The 14,070-nt window shown below is 57.4% G+C and overlaps 1 protein-coding gene across 50 annotated transcripts in view; it reads right to left on the bottom strand.

The window, feature by feature from the left end:
* The window catches only part of MAPK8IP3 (mitogen-activated protein kinase 8 interacting protein 3), a 64,460-nt gene that overhangs the window by 7,213 nt on the left and 43,177 nt on the right, over positions 1–14,070 (bottom strand). For 28 of the 50 annotated variants that reach the window (XR_013411326.1, XR_013411344.1, XR_013411346.1 and 25 more), the window contains 6 exons: positions 4,430–4,514; positions 3,915–4,067; positions 3,128–3,209; positions 847–977; positions 596–652; positions 322–492 (listed from right to left, as the gene is read on the bottom strand). Coding sequence is in view for 22 of the 50 variants with exons in the window: in XM_077985046.1 (XP_077841172.1) it covers positions 322–492; positions 596–652; positions 847–977; positions 3,128–3,209; positions 3,915–4,067; positions 4,430–4,514 (679 nt within the window). In the remaining 28 variants the exon portion in view is untranslated. Of the gene's footprint in view, positions 1–321; positions 493–595; positions 653–846; positions 978–3,127; positions 3,210–3,914; positions 4,068–4,429; positions 4,515–6,295; positions 6,308–14,070 lie in introns of all 50 variants that reach the window. The other 22 variants (XR_013411337.1, XR_013411340.1, XR_013411334.1 and 19 more) reach the window with 4 other exon arrangements.

Below are 14,070 nucleotides of genomic sequence, written 5' to 3'. Positions count from 1 at the left end.
GCGCGGCCACTGCACATACGTCTGAAGTGGCTCCTTGCTGCAGAGGCCACCGTGGAGCCCAGCGCAGCCCCCTGACTGTTGGTGTGCACAGCCTCTGCCAAGGGACATCCTGAACCAAACACTTCGGAGCCAAAGCAGCCCAGCTCCCCGCTGCAGGGAGGGGCAGGCAGTGTGCAGGGAGAGGTCACGACCCCTGGCATGTGGCCAGCAAGGTGGAGGCTGCCCTCAAAGTCCCGCTTCAGGTCCTGGAGGGGAGGGGCCTCAGGACAGGGCCTCCCCAACCCCACTGCAGGCCACTAGTGGGGACCATGGGACACTCACTCATCAGGGAAGAATTCCAGGGGCCGGCTGCCCGCCGAGATCGGGCACATGGCATGGCTGCGGCGCTGGCTGAAGCCGGCCGTGGTAGGCGACTTGTAGTGGATATTCACCGAGGGGTAGGGGCGCTTGGCCGGAGGGGGGCTGGAGGAGGAGCTGAAGAGGCGGCTGAAGCTGCCGGAGGCACAGGGAGGTGAGGGGTGGGCAGAGGACCAGGGAACTTCCCTGCCCCTTCCCCTGCAGCTGCTGCCCACACCCCCTGGGGCCCCCAGCTTACAACTGCCAGATGGTGGACTTCTTCTTCTCCTGGACGGATGGGTGCTCTCGGGATGCTCTGCGGGGGAGGGCATAGGGAGCAGCCTGCTAGCACCCTCACGCCTCCCTTGCCTGGTACTCTCTGGGCTCCCACCAGGAAGCACCCAGCACCCTTCAGTCCCCCCAGAAGACAGGGAGGTGCAGAGGAGGGAGCCGCAGTTCTGCCATCAGGGATGACCCCACAGCCCTTCCTGGGGTGGCCGCAACTCCCACCTGATCATCTCGGTCCACCGCACAGCCTCCTGCAGCTCCATCAGCCGCTCCTTGTACTGGTTCCGCTCCATGAGCACACGGGCCATCTCTACCCGCGTGAAGCGGCGGCGCTGGGCCATGGGGATTTTGTCCTGTGGAGGGGAGAGGCACAGAGGCTCAATCAGCCAGCCTTGGAGGCCGGGTCACACCTGCTTCCTCCTGGGGTGCCTCCACCGGGGCAGGGTCGTGGCCTCCAGGTATAGGTGGATCTCAGTACCAATTTCTTTTTTTTTTTTTTTTTTTTTTTTTGAGACGGACTCTTGCTCTGTCACCCAGGCTGGAGTGCAGTGGCCGGATCTCAGCTCACTGCAGCCTCTGCCTCCCGGGTTCACGCCATTCTCCTGCCTCAGCCTCCCGAGTAGCTGGGACTACAGGCGCCCGCCACCTCGCCCGGCTAGTTTTTTTGTATTTTTTAGTAGAGACGGGGTTTCACCGTGTTAGCCAGGATGGTCTCGATCTCCTGACCTTGTGATCCGCCCGCCTCGGCCTCCCAAAGTGCTGGGATTACAGGCTTGAGCCACCGCGCCTGGCCTCAGTACCAATTTCCTGCAGATCCTCAGGCAAGAAGCCTGAGGGGTGTCAGCAAGGGGGGAGGGGAACCTGGAGTCAGCCTGACCCTGCCAGGGCTGCCAGGACACGCGTGAGAGGCACGATGTGGGTGACTTTCCCTGCATGTCCGTGGAGGCCCCAAATGCCTCAGGTGAGGTGCAGGTGGGACTGCTCCAGTGTGAAATGAGTAGATGGGACGCTCTAGGAAGGGTCCAGCCGGCTGAACACTTTGGGTTCTGACAGACCCACGTGGGGTCTGTGGTCTGCTCCCCTACCCAGGGCTGCTCAGCAGAGCTGCCAGGGAGTGAGGAAGTGCGAGTCCCCACAGGGCCCCTGGCACTCAGCACTCTGTGCTTGCAGGTGCACATCCAGCCTCAGGCCGTGACAAGGGGCAGAGGCCCAGGACCGGTGGCACCCTCGGCTCATGCAGGACAGGCTGTGGGGGGGGACATGACTCGCCTTCCACTTGTGTTTCTCCTAGACCGTGGGGAGTGCGGGGTGCACGGGATGGCCTGAGACATACAACCTCACTTTATCGTCACCACGGCCCCCAGGTGACTGAGCTAGTGCAGGTGAGGCCGGCATCTGCCCTGGGGCCGGGCCTGCTCTCCTTAAGGAAGGAGGCCAGGGGCCCACTGACAGGCAGTGCTCCCTCTGGCCTCTCCCCTGGAGGGGGTGGTGGTTCTAAAGGGGAGGGCTGGCAATGCCCAGGCAGCAGAGAGCCTGCCCGAGGGCCTCCTGGGCTCCTCAGGGGTGGGGTAGGTCCTGAAAAGGGGACATCAGGTGACTGACTTGGAGCACTGGCCAGGCTGCAGAGCCAGGGAGACCCGCTTGTGACTATACAAAAGGCATGCACTAGGACTTGGTGCTGACAGGTGACCGGCATCCTGCCAGGGCCGTGGTCCTGCCCAAGGGCCTGGTTCTGATTCTATGTGGTCTCGGGAGTGGGGCAGCAGATGATGCCGTTGGGGTCAGGTGTTACCCAGGAGGGGTGGGAGAGCTGTCAGCCCAGAAGAGCAGGCGAGTCCCCAGGACCCCACCTGGGCCCCCTGCCTGTGCCCCCAGCCCTGCATGTGAATAGTGGGCTATACTGATTCTGTACAGAGACAGAAGGGCCGGTGAGTCCCCGGGAGCTGTCCCCCATGCCCATGCCCTGAGTGTGAATAGTAGGATATACCGTGTGTGAATAGTGAAATGTACTGCCTGTGAATGCTGAACGGTGACCGCCCCGCCTGTGATTGGTGAATGGTGACCGCCCCGCCTGTGAATGGTGGATGGTGGCCGCCCCGCCTGTGAATGGTGGATGGTGGCCACCCCGCCTGTGAATGGTGGATGGTGGCCGCCCCGCCTGTGATTGGTGAATGGTGACCGCCCTGCCTGTGATTGGTGAATGGTGACCGCCCCGCCTGTGATTGGTGAATGGTGACCGCCCCACCTGTGATTGGTGGATGGTGGCCGCCCCACCTGTGATTGGTGGATGGTGACCGCCCTGCCTGTGATTGGTGAATGGTGACCGCCCTGCCTGTGATTGGTGAATGGTGACCGCCCTGCCTGTGATTGGTGAATGGTGACCGCCCTGCCTGTGATTGGTGGATGGTGGCCGCCCCGCCTGTGATTGGTGAATGGTGACCGCCCTGCCTGTGAATGGTGGATGGTGGCCGCCCCGCCTGTGAAGAGTGAAGAGTGGATGTACCGATTCTGTACAGAGATAGCTGCTTACATCCTCCGCCTCTTCTTTGGGTTCACGGCGGGCAATGATGGCCTCGGACTTCACTCTGCGGGAAAGGGAAGGAGGTAGGGAGGATGAGGGCCTCCCAGGGGCCTCCGGAACACACAGCGGGCAGTGCCTGCCCCGAACTTGTGTCCTTGTCTCTGTGCAAGGCTGGGGGCTCTCCCCACAGGGACCCCCGCAGCAGCTATCTGATTCAGGGCCCTGAACGCTTCTGCTGGTTCCCTGGGGGCAGGTGGCCACTGCTGCACGAGTACCCTGAAGCCCAGCCTTCCGTACTGGCTGCCTGGGAATGCAGAGGAGGGTGAAGCACAGGGGCCCTGGCTTGGCAAACCCAGAGCAGATCTGGGTCCCTTCTTGGGCAGAGGCATGGTCTCGGGGCCCCCACATGTCCTCTGCCCATCAGAGAAGGGCTGGAGCCCCAACATACAGCTCTCCAGGGACCGTGGCCAAACCTTGGCTGATCAAAGGGCTGGAGGAGTGGGATGGTGGGAGCTGCAGCCGAGCCCCACATGACGCCGTGCTGGGAAGGCACACACGAGACAGGCCCAGTGTGCGCTGTAGGAGGCTCAGGAGGAGACCACGGCCCCACTCGGCTAGTTGGGGTGGAGTGGCTGTGAGCTGGAGCTGGGGGTAGGCAGGCTGTGCACAAAGCCACTCGGGCTGGAGAGCAGGCACTGGAGGAGGCAGGCACTCTGGAACCCTGAGGCCGGGGTCCCTCTGTGACTGGCTTTCCATGCCCCACCCTCACCTTTTCAGTTCCTCTTCCAGCTCCTTGATGCGGTTTTCCAGCTTGACTTTGGCCTGCTTGGCAGCCTCTAGCTCGCCCCTCAGCACCTCCTGCTCCCCGGACAGCTGGTCGACCTTGGCAATCAGGTCATTCTTCACCACGTTCAAGGCATTTCTTGGAAAAAGCAGAAAGATGGGAGCGCTGCGAGCGTGGCATACGGGTACGTGAAGGGGCCTTCCCGGGGCGCCTGCACTTCTGCCCTGGAGAAGGCACAGCCTGGTTAAGAAGGTGGCTGAATGGGAGACCGTACCCCTATCTGACTAAACTCCACAGTCACCCTCGTTAGAGGCTCCTGGAGATAAGCTTCCTAAAGAAACCAGGCGGAGCCCTGCTCCAAGTTCCTCCCGCCCCAGATGAGGACAGCTGCTGGCGATGGAGTCAGGTCCTCCCCAAGGCGCCCTCTGGCCCAGCTCACTCTCCAGCCCTGGTGAGGAGGGCTGCCTCAGCCCCACCACACAGGAGAAGGGCACTCTTACTTGGTTTCCAGAAGCTGTGAGTTTTCCAGCAGCAGATTCCCCACTTCTTTGCCCATTCCTGAAACAGAAGGTGTGGAGGTTTCACCTGGGCCCTTCAAGACAGGACCCTGATGCCGCCGCACCTGCCTCAGGGCAACGCTTCTGAAGAGGGTAGCTGGCTGGGGGTGACGCCCGATCTGCAGGGAGCAAGGGCCATGAAGTGGGGGGCTCACGCCGGGCCCAGTCTGCGCACAGAGCAGGCTCCCAGGCCTTGGGGTGGTTCTTGTGTCCGACCAATGTCACAGGCCGGCTGGCCGGATGCAGGCCCCTGAATGGCCACTGTGCCGCCACCTCAGAGCCCTCAGCAGGTCCGTCACCAGACAGGCCCTCTCAGAGCCACCACCCTCAGGCGAGTGATGTTGGAGCTGCGGTGAGGGGACAGGTGGGCGAGGAGAGGCCTGGCCCTCACGGCAGGGCCAGCAGAGCTAGGATGCAGCGATGGGGCGCGGCTGTGAGGACAGGGCTCCCTGGCTCCCTGGCAGGACTGATGGCTCCTCTGCCACCAGGCCCCAAGTGGACTTGGACTGAGCTCCCTGCAAGCATGCCCCAGAAACCCCAAAAGGATGGAAAGAAACTCCAAGGTCCTGCCCTCCCACACACTCCCCCACTGTCTCCGTAGTCAAGAGACAGCATCACACGCCTCTGCACCTGGACTCAGGGGTCCTGCCTGCTGTCTCTCTTATGACCTCCCTTGCCTCAAACATGGGCCTTCCTCCCCATAGGCAGGGTCTGCCCTGCACTTTTGGGGGTTCAGAGAGGCTGGGGCTGCCCTCCTCGGGCCTTCAAGTCTGTCCCTTGGGGGAAGTTGCCACCTCCCACAGCCCAGAGGCAGCCTGGACACAGCGAGCTTCACCCAGGGCTGCCCCCTTGACCCCGGCGGCCCCAACACCGTCCCCATCATGCAGAACAAAGCAAACAGCTCATGAAGCAGGAGACCATGTGGGGGTGGAGGAGCGACGCGCGCTGGAGCGGGGCCTCAGCCTTACCAAAGAAATCATCGCGCACTAGGGAGCCGTCCCCGTCCCACAGGAGATGGGCAACCAGGGCGGGAGGAGAGGGAGAAAGGGAGAGAAGAGAAGCGCGTTAAGCCCGTGTGGACAGCAGGCTGGGAGGAATTCAGAGCTGGGTCTGCTGGGTTAGGGTGGGTGCAGGAGGGAGTTAGAGGGCAGGAGATGGGATGGAGCCAGCTACTCCTTCTGGAAAGTTTATCCTTGGGGTTCCATGAAGACTACCAGGCCAACGTCACCTGTGGGCAGGCAGCTAACAGCTCACCCCAAATGCCGGGCTGGGTGGGGCTGAGGACGGAAGGCACCCCGTGGGAACAGGCTGTGCCTGGAGGCTGGGGGGCTGTACCTGGACAGCCTCTGAGTGGTCCACCCCGCTCTGGGTGGGGCCTCGGAGCCTCCTGCTGTGCGGCCAGAGAGCAGGACTCAACCTGTCCACCGAGGTGGGGAGGGGCCGCGGGCTGGGCTTGGCGGGGGCCTCAAGGACCCCTGACTTCTGGGGTGTGCCTGACAGTAGGGGGGGCCCCAGAGCTGGCCTTGGCCATGTCCCATCACTGCTGTGCGTGTCTCAGGGCTCTGCAGGGCCTTCAGAAATGGCCCGCGGGGGACTCCTCAGGCAGGGGGGGTTGGATATCCAGGTCATTGTCAAGTGGCTGGTGGAGCAAACTGAACAAGCTTCCGAGCGGCGGTGGCTGCGAGCAGAAGCACAGGCGCTGCGGCGACGTGGGGGGCAGTCCACACAGCCACGGTGACGGGATAGCTCGGGGCGTACCCCGTCCACCCACTCCCACACGGAGGGGAGACAGGAGAGAGAGATACTCACCTGAGAACTCCCCTGGCGTGTCCAGCGAGGCACAAAGAGGCAGGGGGAGGAAGGGACAAAGGTCAATTAGTGACTGGAACACAACAAAATAAAGAAATGCTTATTACAGAAAACCCTGCAACGCTTTGGCCACTCCCATGTTGCAGGGCAGGAGAGAACAGGAGCAGCCTCCAGCAGGTCTGGGTGCCCTGTGCCCCCGGGCAGAAGCCTGCAGGGAACGGGGCCCAGGCGCCGTGGTCCAGTCCAGGGCTGTGTTGCTGACCCCTGACCCTAAAGCCTGCTCCCCTCTGCTCCCATCACCCATCAGGAGGGCAGGCCCCCTGCAGCCCCCATGATGCAGGCCTGTGAAGAGGAGTGTGTGTGTGGCAGGGTGTGGCAGGTGCCCAGCCTCCAAAAGCCCCCCATCGTGGGCGAGGGAGAGAGTGGTGCGGGAGACACTGCAGATGCAGGCCTGGAGCTGGACTCCTGGGCTCCTGGGTCAGCCTGGGTAGGGCAGGACCTGGGTGAAGGATGACTGAAGACAGCGGGAGCAAGGGCCGCACGGTGGAGGGCGGAGAGAACACGCCAGAAAGCAGAGGAGGGGTGGGGAGCATGAGGCGGGCGAGGCATCCTCACTGGGTCCCGGCCCCCGCCCTGCACGGGAGGCTGGCGAGGGAAACGCTCTGCGGGAGACACCAGCAGAGGCGAGGACGCGGTTCCGCTCTACGCGGGAGACACCAGCAGAGGCGAGGACGCGGTTCCGCTCTACTTGGTTGTTTCACACAGAAAGGAGAACGGCGTGGAAAAGTCACTTGATCTGGATGACAAAAGGGTTGTTTGCTACAGGAATTCCAATAATAAGGCAATTTCCAGTCAAAGAGCAGATGTCCTTCTCTCTCATCTCGGCTTCTCAGGGCAACCGCTGCTAACGGCCAATATTCTCCTCTCAGGTTTCCTTCTAGATAAGCAACAGGTTTCAAAGAACAAAATCGGGACCACATTATCCATCTCTCCGGGAGACTTCCTGCGTTCCGCTCAGCAATGTCATGGGACACTCCTGTGCTGAGGTTCCTGGTTGCCTTTATTTTTTGAGACGGGGTCTCACTTTGTTGCTCAGGCTGGAGTGCAGTGGCACTATCATAGCTCACTGCAATGTCGACCTCCCAGGCTCAAGAGATCCTCCCACCTCAGCCTCCTGAGTAGCTGGGTCTACAGGAGCATGCCACCACGCCCGGCTAATCTTTGTGTGTGTGTGTGTTTTTTTTTTTTGTTGTTGTTGTTGTTTTTTTAGTAGAAATGAAATCTCACTATGTTGCCCATGCTGGTCTTCAAGTCCTGAGCTCAAGCAGTCTGCCCACCTTGGCCTCTCAAAGTGCTGAGATTATGGGTGTGAGCCACCGTGCCTGACCCTGGTTCCTTTTTTTCTTTTTTTTTTTTTAGATGGGGTCTTGCTCTGTCACCCACGTTGGAGTGAAGTGGCGCGATTGCGGCTCACTGCAACCTCCACCTCCCAGGCTGAAGCAGTCCTCCCCGTGAGCCTCCCAAGTAGCTGGGGCCACAGGTGCGCACCACCACACCCAGCTAAGTATTTGGTAGAGATGGGGTTTCACCATGTGGCCCAGGCTGGTCTTGAACTCCTGAGCTCAAATGATCCACCTGCCTCGGCAGGCATGCACCACCGCCCCTGGCCTGGTTGCTTTTAATGCCCTGTCATGTTTCTCTATGGGAATATCTCATCATCTGTCACTGCACCTGCTCCCCCGAGACTTGGTGTCCCTGTGTGTGGGCTTGAGGTACTTTTCAGCCCTGTGACTGCCCGACTGCTCCCTCGAAGGCTGCACCTCCAGCTGCTGCTGCACCGCCACTGCCACCCGCCAGTGCTCGGTGGGGCTGCACCCATCACCTCTGGCTGGCATGTAGGGCAGCACCTGTTGCACCCTAGACAGCCTCGATTGTCTTATTTTCAATCCTTTAGGGAAAAAGTTTTCTTGATTTTCTCTTTATTTCTTTATTATTTCTGAAATTGAGCATCTTTTCAGATGTTTATTGGTATAGCTTGTAAATTTCCTTTTTCTTTCTTTCTTTTTTTTTTTTTTTTTTGAGAAAGAGTCTCACTCTTTTTTTTTTTTTTTTTTTTTTTTTGAGGCGGAGTTTCGCTCTGTCTCCCAGGCTGGAGTGCAGTGGCCGGATCTCAGCTCACTGCAAGCTCCGCCTCCCGGGTTTACGCCATTCTCCTGCCTCAGCCTCCCGAGTAGCTGGGACTACAGGCGCCCGCCACCTCGCCCGGCTAGTTTTTTTTGTATTTTTTAGTAGAGACGGGGTTTCACCATGTTAGCCAGGATGGTCTCGATCTCCTGACCTCGTGATCCGCCCGTCTCGGCCTCCCAAAGTGCTGGGATTACAGGCTTGAGCCACCGCGCCCGGCCGAGTCTCACTCTTTCACCAGGCTGGAGTGCAATGGCGTGATCTCGGCTCACTGCAACCTCCACCTCCCGGGTTCAAGCGATTCTCCTGCCTTACTCTTCTGAGTAGCTGGGACTACAGGCATGCACCATCATGCCTGGGGAATTTTTGTATTTTTAGTAGAGACGGGGTTTCACCATGTAGGCCAAGATGGTCTCGATCTCTTGACCTCGTGATCCGCCTGCCTCGGCTTCCCAAAGTGCTGGGATGACAGGCGTGGGCCACCATGCCTGGCCAAATTTCCTGTTTTATCTTCTGACAATTCCTATTGTACTTGGCTTCTTTTCTTTTTTTAATCGTCAAGGACTTGCTCTGTTGCCCAGGCTGGAGTGCAGTGGTGCGACCGCGACTCCCTGCAGCATTGGTCTCCAGGGCTCAAGCGTTCCTCCCACCTCAGCCTCCTGAGTGGTTGGCATGATTCTCAGGTGATACACTAAACTCAACTTGAGCTAAAATTCACTCCAGCTATGTCTGTGGCTGCTACATGTGTGCACCACAATGCCTGGCTAATTTTTGTATGTTTTTGTAGAGAGGGGGTCTCCCTATGTTGCCCAGGCTGGTCTTGAATTCCTGAGCTCAAGTGATCCTCCTGCCTTAGCTTCCCAAAGTGCTGGGATTACAGGTGTGCGTCACCGTGCAGGCCTTTATTTTAATTTTAATGATGTCTCCATCATTAGCCACAGTTGTCATTATTTTCCTTTATGGCTTTGGTCACATAGAGGGGCTCAGATTATGAAAATATTCTCCAATATCCTTTTCCAGTTATTTTTTCTTTTCTTCTTTTTTTTTTTTTAAGACAGAGTCTTGCTCTGTCACCCAGGCTGGAGTGCAGTGGTGCGATCTCGGCTCACTGCAACCTCCGCCACCTGGGTTCATGCAATTCTCCTGCCTCAGCCGCCCCAGTAGCTGAGATTACAGGCACTTGCCACCATGCTCAGCTAATTTTTTTTTTTTTTAATTTCTAGTAGAAACAGGGTTTCACCACGTTGGCCAAGATAGTTTCGATCTCTTGACCGCCTCAGCCTCCCAAAGTGCTGGGATTACGGGCGTGAGCCACTGCGCCTGGCCCCTTTTTCAGTTCTACTATCCTTTCTTGACATTCTTATTTTTCTGAGACAGGCTCTTGCTCTGTCCCCCATGTTGGTGTACAGTGGCACAATCATGGCTCACTATATCCTTGAACTCCCAGGCTCAAGTGATCCTCCCACCTCAGACTCCCAAGTAGCTGGGACCACGGGTGCCAGCACGCCTGGCTCCATTCTGTTGTCCTCGTAATTGTGTGCTTAGATCTTTAATCCACCTGGAAATCACTGCTGTTTACGGGGAGGTTAGGCTTAGACTTCATTTTACACAAGCAGCAACTAAGGCAGTATGTTTACGGACTCATCCGCCCGTTTTCCACGGTTTGAGACGCCACACTTGTACACAGATGGATTCCCCATGGCTCCAGGTCTGTCTTAGCTCTTGGTCCTGAGCTCATGAGCTCGTGTCGCAGGTTTGTTGCTGCCTGCCTCAACTGCCGCAGTTTTACGTGGAATCCTGCAAGCTTGTTCTCTCCCCATATTTTCTGGGATATTCCCACATGTTTCCTCTACTGGACCAACTTCAGATCCATTCACAGAGTTCCAGAAAAATCTCCAACAAGCATGGGGGTATTTTTACTGGTAATGAATGGATTTCCGTGGGAGTGGTGGGCTGCCTGTGACGTCAGCAGACAGCTCGCAGGGCGTGTCTTCGGGTCTGGGCACGCGGCGCCACCCTCTGCGCGTGCGGCTGCTTTTATGTCCTTCAGTGGCGCTTCCGGATCTTACACAGGCTTGTCTTTTCTCAACGTTATTTGTGAGCGTTTTCTTCTTCTTTTTCTGAGACGGAGTCTCGCTCTGGGGTGCAGGGGCGCGATCTCGGCTCACTGCAACCTCCACCTCCCGGGTTCAAGCCATTCTCCTGCCTCAGCCTCCCGAGGAGCTGGGACTACAGAGCCCGCCACCACGCCCGGGTAATTTTTGTATTTTTAGTAGAGACGGTTTCACCATGTTGGCCAGGGTGGTCTTGAACTCCTGACCTTGTGATCCGCCCGCCTTGGCCTCCCACAATGCTGAGATGACAGGCGTGAGCCACTGCGCCCGGCCTATTTGTGGACAGTTTCTATGTCTGGCTACTACGTCGGTGGAATCTCTCCTCAGGGCTGCCTCGTCCGTGCAGAGCAGAGTGGAGAGAAAGATCAGCTGTGCGGATTCCAGATTCCAGTTCAGCAATGCAGGGCACGTAGTATAACTTCTCTGATTGTTAGTCATTTGTAAAACAGAAAAATAAGTTCCTCAGTGCATATTTGCTGTAAAATTCCCACCAGGTAGTGGGGTAATAGCTGGTACAGCTCCCAGCACCAGCCATATGCTCAGTGAGTATTAATTCCCTTACTCCCTATTACGCCATTTTTTTTTTTTTTAGACAGAGTTTCATACTTGTTGCCCAGGCTGCAGTGCAGTGGTGCGATCTTGGCTCACTGCAACCTCTGCCTCCTAGATTCAGGCAATTCTCCTGCCTCAGCCTCCCGAGTAGCTGGGATTACAGGTGCCTGCCACGGTGCCTGGCTATTTTTTTTGTATTTTTAGTAGAGATGGGGTTTCACCATCTTGGCCAGGCTGGTCTCGAACTCCCACCCACCTTGACCTCGTGACCCACCCACCTCGGCCTCCCAGAGTGCTGGGATTACAGGTGTGAGCCACTGCGCCCAGCTGGTCCTATTATGCCAATTCTAAGACACACATTTTTTCCTATGTTAACATTTCTGAAATGTCAGTGGGTCTTAAACAATCACTGTCACATTATAGTTTAATTTGCAGCAGTTTTTTTCTTTCTTGAAGATTCCTAAAATAATGGTATGTGGGGCTGGGCGTGGTGGCTCACACCTGTAATCCCAGCACTTTGGGAGGTTGAGGCGGGTGGATCACAAGGTCAGGAGATCGAGACCATCGTGGCCAACACGGTGAAACCCCGTCTCTACTAAAAAATACAAAAAATTAGCCGGGTGAGGTGGCAGGCGCCTGTGGTCCCAGCTACTCAGGAGGCTGAGGCAGGAGAATGGCGTGAACCCGGGAGGTGGAGCTTGCAGTGAGCTGAGATCCGGCCACTGCACTCCAGCCTGGGCGGCAGAGCGAGACTCCGTCTCAAAAAAAAAAAAAAAAATTAATAATAATAATAATATTATAATAATGGTATGTGGGCTGGGTGCAGTGGCTCACACCTGTAATCCCAGCATGATTTAGGAGGCCAAAGTGGGAGGATCACTTGAGCCTAGGAGTGTGAGACCAGCCCTGGCAACATAGCAACAGCCCACCTGTATAGGAAAAAAAAAAAAAAAGTCTTAAAATGGTTGTTGTCTCAGATTCGATGGAATACAACAGATGCCCAACCTGGGCTCTTTTCATTTCTCCATCACCAAAGGAAGTCAGAGTAAAAACGCTGAGGGAGGCGCAGGGCCGCCACGTAGGCACTGGACGGAAGGACATCGCCTCCACCTGCTGACTTTGGGCAGAAGCAGCTTCCGTCACGTGCAAAGTGGATGTGTTTCTGAAATGACGCTCTTTCCCAGATCCGTGCAGGTCCCAGGCTCTCCCCTGCTTGGCAGCCTCACGAGGGCGTACTCCTTTCCCTGCTGTCTTCAGGAGTTCGTGCCCGTTCTGCAGCTGAGCTGGACATGGGGCAAGGCCCCGGGCAAGTTGATTAGGGCAGAGGGCACAGGTCCCCGCTCGTTCACCCATCCTGGTTGCCAGAGAGCAGGCTCCTCTGTTTCAAAAATGTTCCATCAACAGATTGCAGCAGCAGGAGGTCCCCACTCCTCAGGACTGCCTGACCTTTTCTTCTCCTGTCTCACTCTGTCGCCCAGGCTGGAGTGCGGTGGTGTGCTCACAGCTCACTGCAGCCTCCACCTCCCAGGCTGAAGTAACCTTCCCACTTCAGCTTCCCAAGTGGCTGGCACATACAGGTGCACACCACCATGCCTGCCTAATTTTTTATAAAATGTTTTGTAGAGACGGGGTCTCGCTATATTGACCAGGCTGGTCTTGAACTCCTAGGCACAAGTGATCCTCCTGCCTTGGCCTCCCAAAGCTATGGGATTACGGGTGTGAGTGACTGCCCCCGGCCTCCCTGCCTTTCTTATACACATTATGTTTAAGGCTCTGGAAAGGCACCAAAAGGTCTGTTACTCCCAAGAGCAGGCTCTCATGCCAGCCTGAGCTCGGCGGTGCCCAGACGACCAGCACCCTGAAGAGTAGGGTGGCAGAGCCCAGCGTGCACAGAGAGCCTGGAACGCACAGTGACTTGTGGCCTCATTGTGGAACGCACAGTGACTCACGGCCTCCATCGTGGTACGAGAAAAGGACTGCGCCAGGGTCTCATGGGAAAGCAGGCTCCTGGCCAGTGCCCTCTAGGTGGGCGCTGCAGGGGGTGGCTGTGCAGCAGGGCGAGGCAGCACAAAGGCCACGGGCTGAGCACAGGGTACCACAGCAAAGACGGTGGGCTCATGTGCAGGCCACAGAGTCCCTGGCTGGTGAGGAAGCTGCCAATCCTGGTCATCTCTTGGAGCCGGGCGGGGGTCAGAATGTGGCTGGAGCACGATTCACAGCCCCCCAAGGTGGAAAGCACCAAGCAGGGGCCCATCAGGGCAAACAGATGAGCACAGTGTGGTCCGTCCATGTGATGGGCGCTACTCAGCAGTGAAAAGCCAGGAAGCACTGACACACTGCAGCTGGGATGGACCTTGAAGACGTGACGCAAGGTTAAAGAAGCCAGGCAGAAAAGGCCTGTTTCTGTGAAATGTCTGGAACAGGCGAATCTACAGAGACAGGACGTGGATTTGTGTTTGCCTGTGGCTGGGGAGGCGGGGAGACAAAGTGACTGCTAATAGTCACAGGGTTTCCTTTTGGGGGTGAAAATGATGTGACTTTAAACACCGAGTGTGCTAAGACCCGTCGGACTGTACAACGTAAGGGAATTAATTACATAGTGCGGAATCTCATCTCATTGGAGCTACCGAATAGCACAGACCTGGCTCGGAGTTAGGGCTGCTGTTCTGGGTCGGGCCTGTCTGGGTTGGCCCTGCGTTCAAGTCCGAGCTCTCACCGCCATCTCACCCTCCCTGACCTCAGTGTTTTTTTGAGACAGAGTCCCTCTCTCTGTCACCCAGGCTGGAGTGCAATGGCACGATCTCGGCTCACTGCAATCTCTGCTTCCTGGGTTCAAACGATTCTTCTGCCTCAGCCTCCCAAGTAGCTGGGATTACAGGAGCCCGCCACCAAGCCCAGCTAATTTTTTTTTTTGTATTTTTAGTA

This window comes from Macaca mulatta, chromosome 20 (genome assembly GCF_049350105.2).
Source record: "Macaca mulatta isolate MMU2019108-1 chromosome 20, T2T-MMU8v2.0, whole genome shotgun sequence".
In the NCBI taxonomy this organism is placed as follows: domain Eukaryota; kingdom Metazoa; phylum Chordata; class Mammalia; order Primates; family Cercopithecidae; genus Macaca; species Macaca mulatta.
The sequence above is the reverse complement of the archived record's forward strand: the minus strand, read 5'-3'. Positions and strand labels throughout refer to the sequence as shown.